Source organism: Mesoplodon densirostris, chromosome 14 (genome assembly GCF_025265405.1).
Source record: "Mesoplodon densirostris isolate mMesDen1 chromosome 14, mMesDen1 primary haplotype, whole genome shotgun sequence".
NCBI lineage: Eukaryota > Metazoa > Chordata > Mammalia > Artiodactyla > Ziphiidae > Mesoplodon > Mesoplodon densirostris.
In genome coordinates this window covers 73,145,393-73,168,471 of record NC_082674.1, presented here as the reverse complement: position 1 = coordinate 73,168,471, position 23,079 = coordinate 73,145,393, and the positions used below count along the sequence as shown (strand labels likewise).

General features: G+C 46.3%; 1 protein-coding gene across 1 annotated transcript; it reads right to left on the bottom strand.

Annotated features, from left to right (window-relative positions):
- Positions 1-1,497: 1,497 nt before the first annotated feature.
- Positions 1,498-22,712, bottom strand: LOC132501391 (protein FAM170A-like). Its single transcript, XM_060116972.1, has 5 exons — positions 22,643-22,712; positions 20,143-20,283; positions 18,665-19,356; positions 1,892-2,032; positions 1,498-1,695 (listed from the first exon to the last, which is right to left on the bottom strand). The coding sequence occupies exons 1-5, from the start codon at positions 22,710-22,712 to the stop codon at positions 1,498-1,500; spliced, it is 1,242 nt and encodes a 413-aa protein (XP_059972955.1).
- Between the last annotated feature and the right edge of the window lie 367 nt (positions 22,713-23,079).

Below are 23,079 nucleotides of genomic sequence, written 5' to 3'. Positions count from 1 at the left end.
CACTTATCATAAAATATTGGCTATATCAATGGGAGATCCTAAATTGCAAGTTTACTTACAGTGCCTGGGAATGTTTCTTCATTGGGAAACACCTAATATAATTAAACTAAACTAAATTAATTCATACTCGGCTTAGTTCCAAAGAAGAGTCAAGCTGTTACAGATGTTGCTTTCCTAAAACATAGGATAATTCAAGGTTGCCTAAGGAGACAAAGCGCATCAGTTGTGGAATCATCTATGTGTCATCTGCTGATGTTTCACTAGTGATCATTGAATCATTCAGAATTCTATAAACAATATTCTTCCACCAGGGTAAAGAAGTCCGCACTGCAGTTCACTGTTTCTTGGCAGTTGTGAAAAATGCAATCGGAGAAGTTGTCAGGGACCTTAATTAAAGCTCCCTGAGTGAATCTCATGCATATGCAAATTATCCTCACTGGAGAAGCCTCTGTTTACCTACTGAAGGGTCTGACAAATACTGATTGCAACTGTCCGTGTATTTGGGGGTGTTTGTCTCAAGTACCACAAACACGTTTATTCTAGTGATATTCTGAAGGGAATGGTATGAAAATAAACTCTCTAATGTTTCACAAGCTGATGTGTCAGCAGCCTTGAAATTGAGAAAAATGAGCTTTGAAAGGAAGAAATGGGTGAAGTTGGAGCAGGTGATTGGGGACCAGGAACAAGGGAAAGATAAAACATCAGTGAGTCACAGTGGTGGAAGGGCACTGACATTTTAATGGAAGAGAGTCCAAGGAAAAAGGAAATGAGAGAAACAAAGATAAATGAACAGAGAAGAAGTATTTGTCAATTTTTTCATCAGGATTTAAACTTTTTAAAAAGTATTCTTCTTTCCTTTTTGCGTTAATGTTTCTAAGCACTTGTTGATGCAACTGGCACTGTACTAGATGCTTTATTTTAAATTTTATTATTACAACCCTGTGAGGAGGGTAATAGTGTTTAAATGTGTTTAATAATGATTAAATGTGTGAGCCCTAGAGTTTGATCGTCTGGAGTTGGAATACCTGAGGTGTCACCTATTGGCTCTGTGATCTTGGGCATAGTAAGCTTTTTGTACCCCAGTTTCTTCATCTGCAGAATAGTGGCAATAATAATAATATATAATAATAATTATTATTAATAATAGAATACCAACATTATCATATTATTATGATATACTATATAACTATATATTATTATTAACCTAATCTCTTAATATTATCATATTAGTAATACTATTATTATTATGAATATTATTATTACTATATCTCGCTTTCCGGGCGGCTGGGACGCAGGTGGGCCTGGCGGGTCCGCGCGGCCTCGGGGGCCGGAACCCGGGGTCCCCGCCCGCCCCAGCGTCCGCCGCGCGCCCGCCGCGCGCCAAGCCCCACGCCCCGCGCTTCCGTCCTGGGTCCGCGGGACAGGCGGGCGCCGAGGTCGCTTGTGTTGCTGGTAGTGGTGCGGCGAGGATCCGGCGCCTCCGTGGAGCATGGCGGGTCAGGGGCTGGGGGCGCCGCGCCTTGCTCTGCCCTCCGCACTTTCCCGGCTCTGAAGCCTCGAGAATACGGCCAGGCAGCGGTAGTTTAACAGGGAGTTTGCCTGCTGGGAACTAGGGGCCTGCTGGGGTCTCAGTTCTTGGCTGGCCCCGAACACGAGGTTGCCAAGCGTGTGACGGCAGCAGGTAGGAGTGAGCCGCTGGTGCAGTGATGAGCAGGGAAGGAAGGACACTGGCTGTTGGCCTGTGAACCTAGGCAAGAATGACCAGCCAACACAATCCAGACCAAGGTCCGTGGGCCCAGCTCGGTCCTGTGCGGCTGGTCAGTGGAATAGACCTGCAGGTGTGGCTCTTGTCACTCTAGGGCTGGCTTCAGGACAGATGAGGCCAGGGAACCGTCCTGGATTCTCCAGGAGGGTGCTCCGGAGTGGAGCCGGGGGGGTGTGCCCGGCTCAGCACGGTGGCCACGCACGTCCAGTCTGCCGGCAAGGGCAGTGGGGAGCCGGGGGAAGTCATGGCCTTGGGAGTCTCCTCCTGCTGTAAAAGAACCCGCAGGCTTATCAAATAACTTGTGTGTGGAATGTTGGTGGGTTGAAAAGCAGTTCTGTGTGCTTTTCCCCCTTGGTGTGGATCAGCAGTGCTGAGGCAGCAGGCGTGACACAGAAGTGTGAGCGGAGACCGTCTGGAGTCCCCGAGCTCCAGGGAAACTAGAGGGGACAGCCAGCCTAGTGAAGAGGACAGGAGCTGGGGGCGGGGGCGCTGGCAGCAGCCCAGCAGGCACCCCTCGTCTCAGGGCCCTAGTCCTGGATCCAGCTGGGTGGTCAGGGGAGCTGCAAGGTCTTCTGGGTGAGCAGAGCCCACAGTCCTGAGCGGTTCTTCGCTGTGTTTGCGTCGTCTCCCCCCATCCAAGGGGAGAAATCTAGATGAGGTTTAAGAATCAGTGCTTTAAGAATGTGGATCTCATAGGTGAAACCTCGGAACACATGTTTTCAGCACAAGGTGTTAAAGTGAATGGAAGGATTCAATGCCTTTTCCAGGAGAGTGTCTCCATGTGGGCAGAAGTAGAGAATACATGGGTCTTGAATTAAAAAAAATATATATATATATATATACATATATATATCTCATAAGGTTACGGTGAGGATTAGAAGGTTAATATATGCAAAGAGTGTACACATGGAAGCACTCAATAATGACTGGCCATTGTTATTACCATTTATATTAATATTCCAGTTAAGTGGTTGAGCATCAGAAGAATCAAGTCACATTCTTAAGGTACACCAGTTAGTTTGAGACCCAGTTGAATGTGGCTTTAGTGCCTGTGCTTTTAATCACATCCCATAAGGAGACAGCAGAGCTATTTTCTAACTGCAACGTTAACTGACTCTTTTTTAAGTTACTTAAACTCTCTGATTTTGTTTGGGTTCCCCCCTAAAGCAGATTCTATGACAAGGGCTTGATGAATGGTCCCTAGGGAATGTGATGTTTCTTGAAGTGTATATGAACGATTTATTAATTAACGACTGTAGCCAAATCTGATAAAGCAGGATAAGCACAGCAGATTGGGAAGAGTGGAACAGGGAAGAAAGGAAGCCAATCCAAGGATGCAGTTTTAAGAGGGTGGCCGGGTGCAGCTGGGGCTCAATGCTAGCAGGGCCGCACTGGAGTTATACAGAATATGCCTCAGAATCGTCCACCAGGGATGGGGAAAGGTGAGTGTTTATTTCCCAGTTCCTATCCTATGTTAATCAAGCGTTGCTCCAGGGGTGTTAATTTCCTTGTACTTACAGTTTTGCACATGACCCATCACAGCCCAGAATCTCAGTGGACAGAGAAGCTTGGGCCAGAAAGCAAGTGACGGGCAGTGCAGCAGAGGTGTGTCATTTTGTCAAAGGTTATATCTGCGGCACAGCTGGTTGCCACAGCCATTTGAGCAAAGCCGTGCGCCAAGGGGTTATAAAGGTGTTTAGCACCTTCTGCCTACTGGAATACACATATTGATTCCATGAGATATTTGCTTCACGTTTGCATAGGTAAATTTTCTGTCATTCACACTCAGTTATTGAGGTGATTCAATGAGATGTGTGTACAAGTGCTCTGAAAGCTATGTCATGTAGACTATTACACTACACATGTGATATTGAGATCTCCAAAGCTGAAGGTCAAGCAGTGGTTGAACCATTTTTTTAACCCATTAGTCTGTAGGTACTTTTGAACTCAACACCTCTCTCATTTCATGTAAGTAAGAAACCTTTCATACCTTCTTGTTGTGTGTCATCAGTCTTGACTTTCCAACCAGATTTTGGGTGGGGGGTTTATTCTGTTTCTTCAGAGTGGTTACAACACAGAGCAATCTGGATTTCAGCCGAAAAAAATCACCTCAAGACCGCAACAGGGCATACTTCACTGAATCCCAAACTGATTGCTGATGTGATCCTTTGGATTGGAAAAGTCCAAACAGTTCATCTGCCCCATCCCTGGTCATTTGGCTACTGGCTGCCTTGGATGCTGGACCCTAATATTCTAAGGTAAAAATAGAAGAGCAGAGAATAAAAGTTTATGCTGACTAGGTTAAAATCTGAGCCAGTCTGGCACTTTCTGTCTTGAGTGGAAATCAATCTGTGTTCTACTTTCAGAGCTAAAATACAGTTATGAAATGTTGAATTTTCTTTTTTAAAAAAATATCTATCTGTCTGTCTATTTATTTGGCTGTGCCAGGTCTTAGTTGTGACCTGCAGGGTCTTTGTTGCAGCGTGTGGGATCTTTTAATTGTGGCATGCGGGATCTAGTTCCCTGACCAGGGATTGAACCTGGGGCCCCCGCACTGGGAGCAAAGAATCTCAACCGCTGGACCACCAGGGAAGTCCCGAAATGTTGAATTTTCGATGTTATTTTTCTGCTTTGTGTTTGAATTCTCACTTCTTCACTTACCTGCTGTGGGATGTTGGTCACATTACTTCACCTCTTTGGGCTTCAATTTCCTCATTGCAAACTTGAGATAATATTAATAGTAAATCCAAAGAACTGTTACGAGGATGACTGTAATGTGTTTGGAACATAAAGACATTCAATTCATGTTAGCTTCTAATATTATTGTTATTATCATTATATGTTTTGACAAAGATCTGTAGGTTTATTTTTTGAGTGTTTAAATGTAATGGTTATTTCTATTAATTGAATTTAGTGATGAGCTGCTCTAATCTGACATTTATATGAAATACAGAGGCTCTTAGAATTATCTTGATGTCTTGACTGAGAGAGAAGTTTAAATGCTTTTGACCCTCTGGGGAGCCCTCTGACATCATGAAATCACATATCCTTTCTAAAGTTGATTTTCTAAACAGAAAATTGATAGCCCAGTCCATAACTGATTTAGAAACAATTGGAAAATGTCAGGTAACTTGCAAAGGAATAATGATTTTGCTGCTGCTACTGTGTATTAATAGAGGTTGTTTCCCACTTAAAGAGCTGGAAGTGCCTTGTGTTCTTATTCCAGGTACTTGACATGTACCCTGTGAAGGTGATTTGGGCACACATGGTACCTATGTAACAGATCTCTATCTCATAGACTTATGTAAAAGAATGTAAGTGTAGCCCAGTGTAATAGTCTGACCGCATTTTTAAAGCATTTTAATTAATTTATTTTTATTTTTTAAAATTAAAAAAACTTTTAAAAATTTAAAAATTTTTCTATTTTTAACGTTTTTTAAATTAAACACATTTAAAAAATATTTTAGATTTTATTTACTTTAAATTTTATCTGACCCCATTTATTTGATGTTTGCTGACATCTTAAACCTCATCCTTCCCTCCTCCCCTTGTGCCCCACTTCCGGGAAATCTGATAAGAAAGTCTGAGTGAGGGCTTCCCTGGTGGCGCCAGTGGTTGAGAGTCCGCCTGCCTATGCAGGGGACGCGGGTTCATGCCCCGGTCCGGGAAGATGCCACATGCCGCGGAGCGGCTGGGCCCGTGAGCCATGGCCGCTGAGCCTGCGCGTCCGGAGCCTGTGCTCCGCGATGGGAGAGGCCACAACAGTGAGAGGCCCGCGTACCGCAAAAAAAAAAAAAAAAAAAAAAAAAAAACAAAAAAAAAGAAAGTCTGAGTGCTTCCACCTTTGGTGTTGATGGGAAGTTCAAGCCACACAAGCCCCTGCCTGTGCACAGAGGCCCTCATACCAGCCTCACCCTCTAACCACCATAAAAGCCCCCGCAGGTCTTCTTCCAGCTCTCACAAACCATTTTCAGTCCAGCTTATGAAGACTACCCTGCTCTCCCCAGAAAGCCTCATTAAGTAAGTAATAAACCTTTCATACCCTCTTCCTGTGTGTCATCAGTCTTCACATTCCAACCAAATTTGGGGTGGGAGATCCATTCTGTTTCATCAGAGTGGTTACAACGCACAGATATTGGCGTGTACTGAAAGGAACCAGGGTTTCTTGGAGAACTAAGTCCAGGTTTGGGGCAAGGACAATACAAGGTAAGTCTGGGATATCTTGTCATACTGTCAAGCAGGGAAGTGCTCCAAGACTAATGGGATCATGTCAAAAGAATAACAGAAGCCAGGATGAAGGGGCTTCCACTTGTCAAAATGGGACAATTTGAGCATTGAAAAGAATAATGATGGTACGAGATTATATCACATTGAACATAAATCTAGAGTGATAGAAAGAAGAGGGGAAAGAGAGGGAGAGAGAAGAAATAAGTAGGAAAGCTCTTCTTTACAGAAGATTATAGTACATGTAGAAAAAGGAGAGAATTTTTTTAAAAATCACCATTTTGCACCTGAATGCAATTCAAGCAAAGATCATCAAAGAATACTAAAACTTTTGAGTAAAATGTTGTTGGAGGTGGCAAGAGGTATTATCCCATGGATTATGTGTTTCCATTGCCAAGGAAAATTAACCTTTAGAATAGATACCTGACCCAATGGGAGGCATACAGTGTCCCCTGTGTGCTATGTAGTACTTATGCCAAAATATTTAACCTGATTCTCGTGGTGAAGAACAATTAAATATAGAATGTGGGGCATAATATAGGACAACTGTCCTGAATTTTTCAATGTTGTGAAAATAGAAACAGAAACAAAAAGAATGCTCTTCAGGAAAAGATGTAAGATACTAAAAGACAGGGCTTCCCTGGTGGCGCAGTGGTTGGGAGTCCGCCTGCACATGCAGGGGACACGGGTTCGTGCCCCGGTCTGGGAAGATCCCACATGCCGTGGAGCGGCTAGGCCCGTGAGCCATGGCCGCTGAGCCTGCGCGTCTGGAGCCTGTGCTGCGCAACGGGAGAGGCCACAACAGTGAGAGGCCCGCGTACAGCAAAAAAAAAAAAAAAAAAGATAAGATACTAAAAGACATAATCGAAGGCAATGTGTGAACCTTGATTTGACCCTAGATTGAAAAAGTAAAACAATTAAAAAAAAAAATTTTGGTCAACTGGGGAAATTTGAATGTGGATATATGAAAGTGATACTCTGATTATATAGGAGAACACTCATTCTTAGCAGATGTGTGATATTTAGGGATGAACTGTCCTGGTGTCTGGAACTTATTTTCAAATGGTAGAGCAAGAAAGTATATATATATATATATACATATATATATATGTATATATATATATATATATATATATTTTTTTTTTTTGCGGTACACGGGCTTCTCACTGTTGTGGCCTCTTCCGTTGTGGAGCACAGTCTCCACACGTGCAGGCTCAGCGGCCACGGCCCACGGGCCCAGCCCCTCTGCGGCATGTGGGATCTTCCCGGACCAGGGCATGAACCCGCGTCCCCTGCATCGGCAGGTGGACTCTCAACCACTGCGCCACCAGGGAAGCCCTGAGTATATAATTTTGAAAAGCTCCTCCCACCCAAGGAGTTTCTTCAGACCCCGAGGAAAAGTCTCTAGTTGGGAGGGGAGATGTTTTCCCGTACATGTATTGAGCACCTCATATGTAACAGGTGCAAGTCACCATTCAAAGCGTCCTTTATGTGTGTCATTTAATCCTTAATGATGATAACACACACTTGTATAGAACTTCCTCTGTGCCAGACTCTGTTCTAGTTAGTTTACATACATTCACCCATTTAAATCCTCATCACGAAGTGTATGAAGTTGGTAATATAATGATCTTCCTTTTGCAGGTGACCACTGAACCTTAAAGGAGAAACAAACATAGTGCCCTAGGGCCTAGGGCTGATCTCAATATTCATAAACCAGGACAGGACAATCATCTTCTCTTGACAGATGAGGAAGATGGGGTTCTAACAGGCTAAGGAAAACTGCCCACAGTCACAGAACAAGTAAATAGCACACTTGGAAATCAAACTCACGTCTGATTTGTTCCAGAGCCCCCATTCTTTCCACTTTGCTGCTTTGCCTCCCAGAGACGTTTTTGCTTTGTCATAAACCGCAGAGCAGAGTGTGGCACTTTTAACGAAGGAAGAGTTTGCCAAATGAAAAGCAGATTAATGAGAGATTTGGGATGCTTTGCAGTAAATAAATCTCTTTCAGAATTCTCATGTTCTCCCACTCACATCGTTAAAGCCATAACAGTAACAATTACCTCAGCCTGGTTGAGGCCGTGTGGGAGTGTCTGTCGCCCTGGGAAGACACTGGGGACCCACAAAACTTTCCTTGAGCTGACTGAGCCATAGGTCAGAAATTGGATATATCAGAGGTTGGCTTTCCCCGTCAGAGCCTCGTCTTGCCCCTCCTGTTTCTGGCTGTGTCTTGAAACGCGGTTACCTGATTAAAATTGGGTCAACATTAAGAATATTAGACATGTCAATGTCAACCTGTTCTCCGAGACTTAGAGCACCATTTGAACACGATTGCCCAAGACTTGAGTAGAGTCTATCTTTTTTCTTTTTAATAATAGGTAATCTTAGCTATTCCCTGGGAATTAAAAAATACCCCTTTGAAACTGAGAGGCCAGAGCAGAAATGTCATTATTTCTAGATGATACACAACTGAATTTAAAGCCAAATGCTCACATTTATATTCAAGAGGAATGTGTGTCTACTTAACGCTGGTGTTGAGGGTCTGGGGGATGTGAAGACAAGCAAGTCCCGGGCCCTTTGTCTAAGAGCTAGGGAAATGGGGTGTAAGCTGTAATAATCTGTGCTGCGAGGGGAAACATAGCATTTACTGCCCATCCGCCACAGGCCAGGCATTGTGTCAAGTACTTTATACAAGGCCATGGCAAGATGGATGTCTTAGCCCCATTTCTAGGGGAGGAAAGCAAGACTCAGAAGAAGTTGTCCTGGGCCAACAGCACTTTATGCATATGGCTGAGATTCGGACTCAGGTGACTCTAATGACAGACCTGCACTCTTTCCCCTAGGATTGACTGTTAATTAGGCAGGATCCACTTAATGGTCTAACGCATTAGGTATCCTTCATGGGATTTAAAGATTCACGAAATTAGCTCACCGAGCTGCATAACGTTTTGAGATGACAATTTTTGACCTGGGGTATTTTTTTTCTTTTTTTTTTTTTTTTTTTGCGGTACGCGGGCCTCTCACTGTTGTGGCCTCTCCCGTTGCGGAGCACAGGCTCCGGACATGCAAGCTCTGCGGCCATGGCTCACGGGCCCAGCCGCTCCGCGGCATGTGGGATCTTCCCGGACCGGGGCATGAACCCGTGTCCCCTGCATCGGCAGGCAGACTCTCAAGCACTGCGCCACCGGGGAAGCCCCTGACCTGGGGTATTTTGAGGAGTCTTGGGCGAATCAAATAATTTTCAGCTTTTTCCAAGGAAAGTACAAAACAGAAAACTTTACCCATTTCTTGTGCTTTTATGTTGGTGGGGTGAGGCTTATGGATGGTCTTTGGGTGAGGGATAGAAGAGGTCTGGATAACCCAGATAGCTCCATTACTTGGTGAGAAATAATGGTTTTGAAGTATGACTTGGCTACTTTAAAGTGGCTGTATCAGCTCAGTAGGAGTTAGCAGTTTGATGTGGCTACCAAAAAGCCAGTCTTAAGAGAAGTATCTCTGGTGGGGGAGGTAAGAACCCCACTCTGCTTTGCCTTGGTCAGACCTTGGTTGGAATACTGTGTTAAGTTCTGGGGACTGTAGACTAAGATAAATATAAAGCAACTAGGACCCACATTCAGGAGAAAGTTTGGATCACAATGTGGAAATGAAATCTGGACGTTTAGGGAAATAGGGCTGTGCAGCTGAAGAAAAGACTTGAAGGGCTGAGATAACAGTCTTCAAATATTAGAAGGATTGTCTTGTGGAAGAGGAATGTTGATTTTTTTTCCTCTGTGGCCCTAAAAGATGCAACCAGAAGCCACAGGCTCTGGGGAAGTGGATTTGTCCTTACAAGGAAGAATTTTTTGTTCTATCTGCCTAAATATGTTTTATCTGCCTAAATATGTTGAGTTTTGTTGTTGTTTTAGAAAGTGGTGGATTCCCAGTCCCTGAAGGTCCTAGGACATGTGCCAAGTAATTACTTGGTGGAGCCATGGCAGAGGAAATTCAAAGGTACTGTGGATTGGATTTCACAAGCATCAAAGTCCTTCCCAACCCTGAGCATCTCAGTACCTGTGGACTGTCCTTCCAGGCTTTGCCTCCACCTTTGTCACTAGGGTTGGGGTATGTTTTGCGGGGATGGATAGATGGATGGGTGATGGGGAATAGGAAGAATGTACAATGGCAAAGCAGTTACTTGGTCCATTCAGATTTGGTCTGCCATTTTAAAATTTTGCCTTTCCTATATACTCATTTGCTTGCCCTAAACTCTGGGCACCTGGAGGCCTTTGCTGTAACTGCTTGTGATCCTCAACATCGTACCCCATCTCATGCAATTGGGTTCTTATAAATGTTATTTGACAGTGATTTTTATCAGGTATCAAGTATTGTCAGGCTCCAATAGTAAGTGAATCTAACTTCGCTGTATGTACAAACGCTAGGTTTGTAAAGCTTGTGGCTGCCTCCCCTCTCTGGGGAAAGACAGAACCTGAATTCTTTTCCAAATTTCAGTGAGATGGAAATTTTGGGACACCCATGAGACAGAGAACCAGTCAAAGGGCTTCACACTTAAAAGTAGCCTTAAAAATTACCCATATGCCAGTTGCACTACTCCCAGCCCCCTGTCAGGTAGCAATCTTCAACTGTTTTGAAAGATCTCTAGCTCTTTTTATCCAATTAAGGACTGAAAGTGATTGACAGAAGGTTTTTGCTCATAGTCTACAGCTGAACTCTTGTGTCAACAGTAAATATTCCAGCAGAAGGAGTGAGGGTTTGATCATTTTACTGCTTTCTGCAGGGCAGACTCTGTGGGCTCATGGCAACATCTAATCTTCAGTGACCCCAGTTGTCACACCCAGGAGTAGGTTTCTCTCTAATCCTTTTCAGAGCTATGAACAGCAGGGAAACATGATTTATAGACCAAGAGGCATTTTCATCATGGGATTTGTGAGCATTTCATATCCCTTTCCTCATTATGGATACACTGCCCATCCTTTGGAAGAGACACTAAGGTGTTGGTCAGATCCTGTTAACCTCATTTACTTCCATGAATTCATGTCAAGTGTATTATGTTCATGGAGGAGATTGTCAAAACCCTACCAAATGGGTTTAGAGGAAGATGGGGCTAACTTCAGATGACTTCTTTAGGCCAGAGGTTTTCCTAGGCACCAGTAATCATCTGATTCTGCTTTCTAAGGCTGCTTCCCTTACTTACAATTCATACATAGAAGCTAAGTCCTTGATGCAAAGGTGTTCTTTACAGCTGTGGGTTTTACCTCAATCTCTGGGCTCCTTGAAAAATAAACTTGGAATATTCTTCTCAACCCTAGTTATTTGAACTCTCTGAGTCTCAGCTCAGTTTATTAACATGATTAATTTGCAGTGGATCTCTATGTCTTATGTCCTTAATACATTGCTTCACACAGGGGCACCAGCTCAGGAAGATTTTGTCTGTTGCAAATTTATGAGGAAGTTGAATATTTATTTTTGGTACTTTTTCACCATCTCCCCAACATCTACCTCCTGATCAGATACCATTTCCTCTTCTTCCTGTCTCTACATTTCCAATGCCATTAAAAAATGGCCCAATTCTCAGCCTGTTTTCCCCTAGTCCTTGCTAAAACAGTGGCTGATGATGGTTTAAGTTAAGGCACCACTTCTCATGAGGTTACTTGTATTTTAATAAAAATCTTTGAAGGGTAAACATTCAAAGTCCTGATTCTCTATGGTTAAATTTTAGGCAGTGTAAAAAATAGTTTTAGATGGAGACGAAGGGAGTTGGGTGGATTACACAGGACATGGGATGAACAGGGCTGTCACTTTTTTTGTTTTTTGCGGTACACGGGCCTCTCACTGTTGTGGCCTCTCCCGTTGCGGAGCACAGGCTCCGGACGTGCAGGCCCAGCGGCCATGGCTCACGGGCCCAGCGTCTCCGCGGCATGCGGGATGCTCCCGGACCGGGGCACGAACCCGTGTCCCCTGCATGGGCAGGCGGACTCCCAACCACTGCGCCACCAGGGAAGCCCGAGGGCTGTCACTTTTGTTCAGTTACATGAACATGGTGACAGGCAAGCATAAATGCAGAGATGGCATTCCTGTGCTGGTATGGGGAAAAGCAGGAGAGGCCACTGGTCAGGACATTGTTTTGCCTAGGGAGGAAGAAGATCCAGTACTTTGGTAATTTATTTAAGCTTTTGTTTTTTTTTTGCGGGATAGAGGAGCAAGTAGGGGAGCTCATACTTGAAGCCGAATCCGGCCTCCGTACCCTGACACTGAATTAAATCTCAAGACAGAGTTGTGGGTGAAGTAGAAGAGAATAGCTTTATTGCTTTGCCAGGCAAAGGGGGCTAGAGCAGGCGATTGCCCTCAAAACTCTGTGTCCCTGACCTGGAGAGGGTAGTGAGGAGTTTTATAGTAATCGTTCAAAGAGGAGAGCATGATCAGCTCATGGACATTTCTCTGATTGGTTGGTGGTGAGGTAAGTGGGTGTCAGCATCATCAACCTTACGGTTCCAACTGGTTCTGGGGTCTGCGTGTTTGTGGGTAGCACACCATTAACTTCTCCCACCTAGTGGGGGTTTAAGTATCTGCAAAACAGCTCAAAGATATTGTTATGTGTATCCCTTAAGGGGGAACCAAGACCCTGCCCCAAGGCTGCACTAGCGTTTCTTTTGACTATTCCTCCCTTGTCTTGCATCCCCTCCCTTCTCTAATTAGCAACTGTTTGAACCTGCTCCTTGGAACTCAGGGAAGGTCATGGAGGCTGAATGAAGCCTATTTCCTGTAATCAAGAAATGGGGGACACCGATACAGGCTTTGTGCCCAGGAGCCCACAGGGTCCTGCTAGGGATCATACTCAGTGCAAGGAGATGTGGAAAATCCAGAGATAAGGAATCATGGCCTCTTACTTTCCAAGGGCTCCTACTCTATGTTGTGGGGGAAATCAGAGACATTCATTAAGAGTCTGCCCGATTGAAGGATGTGAAAAGAGTTATCACAGAGGTACAACTAACATGCTGGGAAAATGTGTGGTCCATTCTCACTGGGATATCTGGAAGGGCTTCCTGTAGAAAGTGGGATTTTAATTGAACTTAAAAACAATTTGGGGCCTCCCTGGTGGCACAAGTGGTTGAGAGTCCGCCTGCCGATGCAGGGGATACGGGTTCGTGCCCCGGTCTGGGAGGATCCCATATGCCGCGGAGCGGCTGGGCCCGTGAGCCATGGCCGCTGGGCCTGCGCGTCCGGAGCCTGCGCGTCCGGAGCCTGTGCTCCGCAACGGGGGAGGCCACAACGGTGGGAGGCACGCGTACCGCAAAAAAAAAAAAAAACAAAAAAAAAAAACAAAAAAAAAACAATTTGTACTTTGAAAAATTATACTCTTGAAAGAAATGAGTTGAGCAAGCGCCTGTCCTCTGCTGGAGGGAGGGAAGTCTGGCCTAGTTGAGTGGAGGCGGGAAGGTGAGTGTTACGCTTAGTCTGGAAAACTCGGCAGGGTCTTCAACCCTACGGGGCTTTGAACGTTCGGTTGACTATTTTCGGTTTTATTCTTCTCGCATTGGGAAGCCATTTAAGATTTAAGCAGGGGAATAATATTCTTAAAGAAAATAACTATGACCAGGATGAATTGAAGGGAGGGAGAAACGACATACTCATTTATCTACAATTTGGGGAAGAGAGGAAGATTATCTCCAATTCATTAGATGTGCATTGTATCAGCAGGAGGGAAATAAGCAGCATATCTTGATACATAAATCCTCCTCCCATATATGCATTCTTTTTCACCAGGGAGCAAGTATTTGGCAGCCAAGTTATCTTTAAAGTAATAATAAGAAAGCTATTTGGAATAAATGTTTCAGAACCATTTGTTACTTTGCACAGACCTATGAGCAAATAGGATTGAGCTAAAGCATTTACAGTGGTATGTGGTTCTGCAGGGGCCGCCACCCTATTATATATACTTATATCTTGGCTAACCTCCAGCTGTTGCCACTGCTATTAGTCAAAGAACTGAAGTGTCAACGAGCTAATCAAAATAGCAAAGTGGGAGTCAAGAGTTTTTCCGCCCGTTTCCTAAAGTCTTAGGAAGATTGTTTCCTTTTTATTCCTTCTATTCAGAACATAAAAGCCTCCCAGACATCTAATCTTTACTAGGTCAAACATTTCAAAAGGCAGTGGGATTATTTTCCAGTTGCTTTTCAGTTTAAGGCAAGTGTTTTAGGGGCTTCCAAAGCCTCCCTCCTGAATCAATTTATGAAAAAAAAAAACAAAAACAAAAAATGAAAGGCATTATTAACCCAACTACATTGTCTCGGTGTAAAAATCCTAACATACAGCATAGTGGGAAAAGGTTCTGAATCATGACCTAAGAGATGTGAGTTCTAGACCCAGTTTTGTGAATGCATAGCTTGGTGGTTTTGTCAAGTCTCCTATTTAACAGGGAGGGATTCGAATTTTCCTGTATGGTTTCTGTACTATGCAGTAGTAGTGTTCACAATTACTTTTGCCTAAGGAGTTTAGAAAATGGAGAGACACATGAAAATGTTGCAGGAAGAGGGACGTCTTCCAGGGCCCAAGAGTGGGCTCTTGTCTACCACTCAGAAAAGAATTTTCTGAGGAGACACACGTGCTGACAAAGCAACAGACTTCATTGGGAAGGGGTGTCCGGGTGCAGAGCAGGAGGGGAGGGGACCCAGGAGACCTGCTCTGCCATGCGGCTCGCAGGCTCAGGTGTTATGGTGATGGGGTTCGTTTCTGGGTTGTCTCCGGCCAGTTATTCTGACTCAGGATCCTTTCTGGTGGTGCACACATTGCTCAGCTAAGATAGGTTCCAGAGAGAAGGATTCTGGGAGGTTGGTAGGACATATGGACAGGAGTCTCTGTCCTTTTGACCTTTCCCTAATTCTTCCGGTTGGTGGTAGTTGGTTAGTTCCGCGTTCCTTACCAGGACCTCCTGTTTTACGATAACTCGTGAAAGTGGTTACTGTCGGGCCTGGTCAGGGCAGGCAGTTTTGGGCAGTGGTTTCCCTAAAAATAAGATTGTGGTCAACAATTTTGGGTGGAAGTGATGTGTGTTACTTTTGGGCGAGAACTCACACTGCCAGTGTGAGGCTCCAGAATTCTTTCTCTCTACAAAGATGACTGAGAGAGGTGGCTTTGTCAAGCTGGGGGCAGGAATAAGGAAAACGAAGAGCAGAACTCCTAGGCAGCCCATGATGGGCATGTACAACGAGCGGGAAATGAACCTTTGTTGTTTTAAACCACTGAGATTTGGAGGAATGATTCAAGCTTATTCCTTTTTGTTTGTTTGTTTGTTTGTTTTGCAATATGCGGGCCTCTCACTGCTGTGAGAGGAAGATAATAACAATGACAAGTAGCAAAACCTCTAAAATGGAGACTATACTCCATTATAGCCAATTAATGGGAGTGGGAAGCTCGGGCTCACTGTCCAGGACATGGAAATAAAAGCTGAGGATGCTCTGAGTCATCTCTTGGATCTCTATAAGCCTCCATCATTTCTGCTGAGTAGGGTTGACAGATAAAATATAGGCTCTTCAGTTAAATATGAATGTCAGAAAAACAACAAGTATATTTGGAAGATAAGTATGCCCCAAATAGTTCATAGGATCTACTTATACTAAACATAATGACTTATTATTCATGTGGAGTTCAAGTTTAACTGGGTATCCTGTACTTTTAGTTACTAAATCTGACAGCCCTACTGATGAGCCACAATGGAGGCAGTTGAGGAGCGGTACATGCTGGCTCTCGGACAGTCAGAAATGGCTCCAGCAGACCCAGGTACAGTATGAACTGCTCTTTGGATGTAGCTCAGAAGCCATGGCCAGCCCTTGACTGCAAGTACTGCCTCGGGTTTCCCTGAGGTGGGGTAAACCTTCCTCTTAATGGCCTTTGGGTAAGTCTGGAAGACCATATCCAAGGGGAGCCCCAAAGTCAGTTTCATCCTCACAACCATGTCTCCAATTCCTGGAATTGGCTGCATGTGACTCACAAGAGCTGAGGAGGTTTGTGGAAATTGGGAGTGTCATAGCTTGAACCCTTTGTAGGTAAAGTTTTGCTGTTGTGAGAGTTTGAACAGGAGCAATGTGAAAGACTCCAGGTCCCCAGGTAGATAGAAATAATCCTGTTCTACCTGTGTGTATGTGACAAGTCTCTAATAGTTCAGAGAGCAAGTATCTGGTCTTAGAAAGACTGATCCAAGCTTGGATGTTTCTGGTGACAAGGCAAGGTCCTGAGTTTCAAGTTCACCTTTTATGGCTGAGGAGACAATAAGGTGGTCAGAAGGGAAATCATGGAGGAGACCTTGGCTTCATCCATTGTGCAGGCTTGTATATGTGGTTCTATGTAGACTGTGTTTCAAAGGTGGAGCTTGTTTACATCTATGAACATTCTCCGATGTGCTTTTTGGACCTTCATTCCCAGAGCGAGAGCAGTGCCGAGGCTCTAGAAATGCCCTGGATATTCTGAGCTGTCAGTGGCATTTCCCAGGTACTGTTGCCTTGGTGCCGCTCCTTGAAATGTCCAGAGGGATTATCATCTGTCTTGGGGCGGGTCCTAGCATTGTGAAAGGAAGCTGCTGCACCGGGCTCAGAGGATTTCGGATGTGGTGGGAGGAGGAGTAGTACTACGACTCTAAATTGTATCACAGCATATCTATTCCATCTTGAGAGTGGGGTTGGGGGGTTATGAAGGGGGGCTTTTATTGTACTTTTATACATTGTACCCTTGAAACTAATTCAATTTTTAAAATTAATTAATTTATTTTGGGCTGCATTGGGTCTTTGTTGCTGCTAGCGGGCGTTCTCTAGCTGCAGTGAGCGGGGGCTACTCTTGGCTGTGGTGCACGGGCTTCTCATTGCAGTGGCTTCTCTTGTTGCGGAGCATGGGCTCTAGGCACGCAGGCTTCCGTAGTTGTGACACGTGGGCTCGGTAGATGTGGCACACGGGCTCTAGAGCGCAGGCTCAGTAGTTGTGGCGCGCGGGCTGAGTTACTCCGTGGCACGTGGGATCTTCCCAGACCAGGGCTCGAACCCATGTCCCCTGCATTCGCAGGCATATTCTTAACCACTGCTCCACCAGGGAAGCCCAATAATTCAGTTTTTTACAAAGAGAAGATTCCTAATATTATTCCAAAATTTAAAAAACATGTAGTTGGATAACACTATGAAACATTAACTGATATATTCTTTTATTATTTCTCTTTGCTCCCTGGATCTTTTTCCCCATCCAGTCAGCTAGGCACTGTGAGTTCACTGCATTAGGAAGGTAAAGACTCAGCAGAAATGAGGGAGAAAAAAAGAAAATTCTCAGCTTTGGAATGTTCACAACGGAGGCCACAGTAGAACAGGTGAGAATTCTGTGAACAAAAACTAAATGTCGTCTCAAATGCAAAAAAGTATTCTCTGCACTGGGAGGCAGGAGAGGGAGGGAGGGAAGGACTGAAGGAGAGAGATCAGTGTGGCGAGGGACATGGAGACTGTGCTTGAGGATGATATGCCCAGGAAGAGAATCAGAATCTGCAGAAGATTCAGCCTGCACGTGATCATTGCCTCCAGCCAGCCCCCTCATCTCAGACGTTGGGAAATTCAGAGAGAGAGTGGGAGTACGTCAGGAGGGCCACGCGCATAGTCTGTGTGGCAGGGGTTGTGGCCATTCCCTATTTGTGAGGAGTCCCCAGCAATTTGCAGGCCTCTTCTGGAAAATGCTGGCGGACGTCTCTAGTGCTTATGTGAAAGCTTGTTCACAAACCTTGAAAGATACAGATGTAGATGACAGGTAGATGCATAGATAGAAAAATGTAATTAAATAAAAGCTCCAGGAAAGGTTTGGAAAATGCCCTTTATTGCATAGGACGCTTCTATTGTCATATGATGTTAGACTGAGGGCCGGTCCCTTCATCCTCCTTCAGACCACGGCATTCTGTCTGCTACTCTCCCGAGGGTCCTTTCTTCTCCCTGGAAGGGATAAAGCAAATGAGGTGGAACAGGAAGAGACAAGCAGCACTCCAAGCTCTGCTGGTCAGGGTTACCCTCCAGCATTGCCTTAAAGCTCAGAGCCACACACACCACAGGGAGCTTGGCTCCAGATCAACGACCACGCAACGGAGGTTCTGGAACATTTCCATATCTCGGGGGACCTCATTTCCACGTGACTCTCTTTCATATTCCCCTTTGTCACAGAAGGCTAGGTCCAGTGGTCCGGGTGAGATCTCGGCTCAGGCCCAAGGCTCTCAGACCTCAAAGTTCTGGTCCTGCAAGGGCCCCTGTCCTCTCTTGAGACCACTCCTGGCTCTCTCTGCCGAGAAGGAGCTGCTGGCAGTACGTCCTCTAAGAGTTGAGGTCCATCGTGCAGACCCTGAGAAAACGCCTAGGAAAAGGCTCCACCTTCTTGTTTACGTCAACAGAGGTCAACGTCTTTGGTAGTGCTGGGTGTGTCCCATCGGATGCAACTGCAGATCCATTAGGTCAACCAGCACATGTGTGCAGCCCCTTCCCTTAGACTCCTCTGGGCCCTCGTGACATAGGCTCAGAAGACTGCCAGCCTCAAGCCTTACCTCTTCCAAGGGACGGCCACAGCGTCTTCCAGGATCTTCTGTCCCATGAATCTCAGTTGCTGTTTGCAACTCAAAGGAGAGAAAAGAGCCTGCCTGCGGGGTCTCTTTGGGCTGGGGCCTTCCCCCGTGGGCTGCTCTCCCTCATTCTCCTTTTCTTCTTGCTTCTCTTCCTCCTCCTCCTCCTCCTCCTCCTCCTCCTCCTCCTCAGAGGTGCTCCCGGATTCCACATTGCCCATCAGCTGGGCCATGGTGAGATGAAAGACACGGCAGCTGAAGCCCTCCAGGACGCCGCCCTTCACGTGCTGCTGGAGGATCTCCAAGGTGGGGAAGACCCGGCAGCAGGCCATGCACCTGAAGCCGGTCTCCATGGTCACCATCCAGTCCGGTGTCTTGGCCCTGGGTCTCTCCTCGACGGCAGGTGACCCTGATGGGCTGCCTGGCTCTGCCCTTTCCTCATACTCTTTCTCCTCCCCAGTGGGCTCACTGTCAGACAGGAGGCTTTCGGTGAACACATCAGAGGGGCACGTGCCTACTGTGCACGCATCCTCAGGAAGGGTCACTTCTTCTATCGTCAGCTGCTTTTCAGGCAACTCCAAGGGTTTCTTTGTCTTCCAGGAGACAGCGACACCCTTGTTCACTTGTACCTGCATGTAGTATATTTTCATGCCCCTTTCCTCTTTGTCTGGGTGCAGATCGTTCTTACAGGGTGAAGAGGGCGAGGAGGAGACACAGTGTGATGGGGGAGCGGTCTCCCCTTCTTCCTGAACCTGGGCTAGGGGTGCTGTAAGCCAGGCAGTGTCTCGAAATCTCCGCATTGCTGAAAAAGGAAATTAAAACCATAATAACATGCATGGGCCGTGCCGGAAGCTGAGGGAGCAGGTGTGGTAGACGAGAGAGGGACATTTGCATGACGTAGCTATGTCGTGAGCTTGGTGTCTGTTGGCCGTAGGATGGAGCGGTGTATCTGGTGTCATCTGTGGGCTTTTCATGTGCGTGGGGGGGATACTGGAGCGGTGTCTGTATACAGGGGTGTGGAGTATGGTGGTGAGGGCTGTGGTATGTGAGGGATGCGGCTGGATGCGTGTATGACAAGGAGTGTGATTTTGGGAATATCGGTGGTGCATTCCTTGTGGAATGGGGCTGTGGTGCTTGGGGCTTCTGTGTGCTCTCAGAAGGGCTGTGCCTGGAGGGCGGATGTATGTGTGAGCTGTGTGGACCTGAGCTGGATGGTCCTGCTCTCAGGCTGGAGGTGTATGATGCAGAACTCTGTCCTTCTCTGGAAGCAAAGGCAAAGGCAAAGACAATGCCTACATTTTCCTCTGAAGATGCTTCATCTGGTCCCTCTTCCCTCCACCTCAAGCCCAGACCTTTCCGGCCCCTGCTCCTTGACTTCCCCACCATGGTACTACCAGGATTCACACCGCCCCTCCAGACTCAGCTGGCATCCACTCCCTCGGAACAGCTCAGCCATCCTGCCCAGGCTCTTCCACAGAGCCCTCATCACCTCTGATGACCCTGGATTTCCTCTCAGCCTCCCTGGGATCTGTGTGCCTCCTGCCTCACAGCCAAGCACCCCCTCACCCGAGGAGCCCCGCGCCCTTACCAGCGTAGCTGAGCTTGAGCGGAGTAGAAGTACAGAAGAAGTATTTAGAGGCAGAGGAGACCTCCCCTGACCCTGGGCTGCAGCCTTGGGCCACCACAGTGGATCCAAGCCGAGGGGGATCCTCTTGTGACTTCGAGATTCCTGAGGGAGGAATGAAAGGCTCAGGGTGGGTTCATCAGTCCTCTGTCCACAAATATTTACTGAGTGTGTGACACGTGTCAGGTGCAGTGAATACACACAGTTGAGAGTGTGGTTCCCAGTGGATCCTCCAGGATTTAATTCCAATCAATACTTATTCTCTCACTGTCTAGTTGGTAATGTAGGCCTCGGTGGTGACTGTGAGTGTGTGGGAAGAGTGAGTGATGTGTATCAGTTAAGTCTGTGGTAAGTGTGGGGTTGGCATGGGGAGCACAGTGCAGATGTGTCTATCTGTGTCTGTGGCCTTTGTGTGCATGGTTTCTGTTCACAAGTCAGGAATTCTGGGACATGTAACTTTTCCTCATTACATGGTGTGGCTTGTATTTATGGTGCGTGTTCATTCATTCATTCAACAAGATTCAGTAAGCAGCTACTCCTGTGTATCCGGCACTCTTCCATTGTTGTAGTCTTTGGTAACGCTGCACATTCTAGTAGGGGAAGACACACACTAAACAAAACTACAATAAATATGTAATACATCAGCTGGTGGTAAGTATATAAGGGTTGCCAGACTTAGCGAACAAGAATACAAGGCACCCAGTTAAATTTCAGTTTCAGATAAACCCAGAATAATTTTTTAGTGTAAGTATTCCCATGCAGTATTTGGCCTGACTTAGTTTTAGTGTGAGTATGGCCCATACAATATGTGGGACATACTGATACTGAAAAATTACTTGTTGTTTATCTGGAATTCAAATTGAACTGGATAGCCCATATTTTCTCTGGCAACCCTGACATGGGTTAGTGAGACTGTGGTTTACTGTGGTTTGTACAAAGCGGGTCTGGCATTACTCAAGAATGTGTTACAAGTGTGGTGTGTATGACACGTGACTGGTTCTTGCAGAGGTATTTAGCGATGGCTGAAGTTAGCTGTGTTTGTGCGAGAGTTGAGGAGATACATATATATATATAGTGTGTGTGTGTGTGTGTGTGTCCTATATATAGTGTGTGTGTGTCTATATACATATCTCATCTCCAGCGTTTGGTGTTGGAGGAGAGGATTGTGATACAGGTGGGTTGTATGAGAACGTAGTACAGGAGGGATCCGTGTATATACCTCCATGTGCTGTGTGTGGTTTACTAAGGAAGTTATATGTGGGGTGTGTGATATTTTTGCTGTATCAAGGTGTACATGGGTGTATGAGTTACTGTCTCATAAAACACCCCTAACAAGAAATCTGTATACACTCTTACGTACAACGAGTGTCAGCCAGGTCCAGGCAGGGTGACAAGAACTTTACCACGCAGACTTTATATCTGGTAAGCACTCTACCCCCATTCATCCCGCACTTCTCTGCACTACCACACACACACACACACACACACACACACACACACACACACACTCACACACCCACACCCACACAGGAACATAGAGCAAAATATTCTGAATGGTCAGGGGCAGTCATTGCCTTCCCCAGCCTGTCCCAGCCACTGCCTGGAAATCTGCCTGCTGTCTAGAGCTCCATTCCCAGGGCCCATCCTACAGTCTCCAGGGCCCTGGGCCTGGTAGGAGCTACTGGGCTCTAATCTGGGGCAGAGGCCTCTAGCTGGAGCTCTGGGGTGACCACCCCTGTCCCAGGGCAAGCTACTCGCCTACATTTAATGCACGCAGACACCATGTGGCCCGTGGCTCTCAGAGCTCCCCGCAGGACCCTGTGGCCATTTCTCACCCCTGCCCACGCGGTCTCAGTCTCTGGAAAACCCTTCCCTTCCCTTGATCTCCTTTGGGAAATTCTTCCTGTTGAAGGAATAAAACCTCCTTGCTTTCAATATGACACCATCCCTAGACAAACAATCTTCTTTCAAAGTGCATTCCACTTGTCAAGATATTTTTCAACAGGGCCTTCAACTCATGGGGCTTCTCTTTCCACTTTGGTAAAAGAGGCCAAGCAACTCATGGGTCTCTCTCAGCATCCTTGCATCCTTCACATCCCCCACCTCATGACCCCAGGGAAAGATCCAAGAGCATAAGAGAGAAATCGGGGACTGAGAAAAGCTGCACCTCTAGGTCTGTGCAAGCAGGATGCAGCCTGCTGTGAGTGCGACAAAGCTCCAGGCCCGGCTGCCCCAGGAGAGAGTCCTCAGACCAGCGGAGCTGACCTCCCATCTCCCAGGGGGCATCTGGCCGTTCTGTGCCGTCTCACACCACAGGGACCCTCCGGATGGATACGGCAGCATCAGTGAGACAAGGTCTCTCGCTCCCTGCTTCACAGGTGACACGTTCTCAGTCCCCCGCTTCCTAGAGAAGGTTCAGTTTGGCAGAAACCCATGTGCCCCAGACAAGTTGCCCCCCACATACCTCCTCCGTTCTCGGCAGTTTCCTGGGACTCTTCATTTTCCAGATGTTTCCTCTTTTGTCGCCGTTTCATGGTACCAACTAGAAGTCTACCTTAGAAGATGCCTCAAGAGATGTCCAACTCCTCCTCTTCCCTACAGGTTGGCCCTTGTTGGCTCTTGGGCAATCCGTTGAAATGATTCAATACAAACAAACATAGTCAAGTCTCCTAAATGGCTGAAAAACTTGTGCCACTTAGTGAACCAGCAGTACTGCCTAGTGCTCACCAGGGCTGTTATGTTTGCAAGGTTGCCAGGCGCACAGCGGAATTCTGTGACCTCAGTGCTGACATCAGAGCATTCCGTGGACCTGGGTTGAGCACAGTGTCTGCAATAGCACAGGCCCCATTTTCAAGAACAATTCCTTTTTCCCAGCCGAAGCTTTCCCGTGAAAGGGAAAGG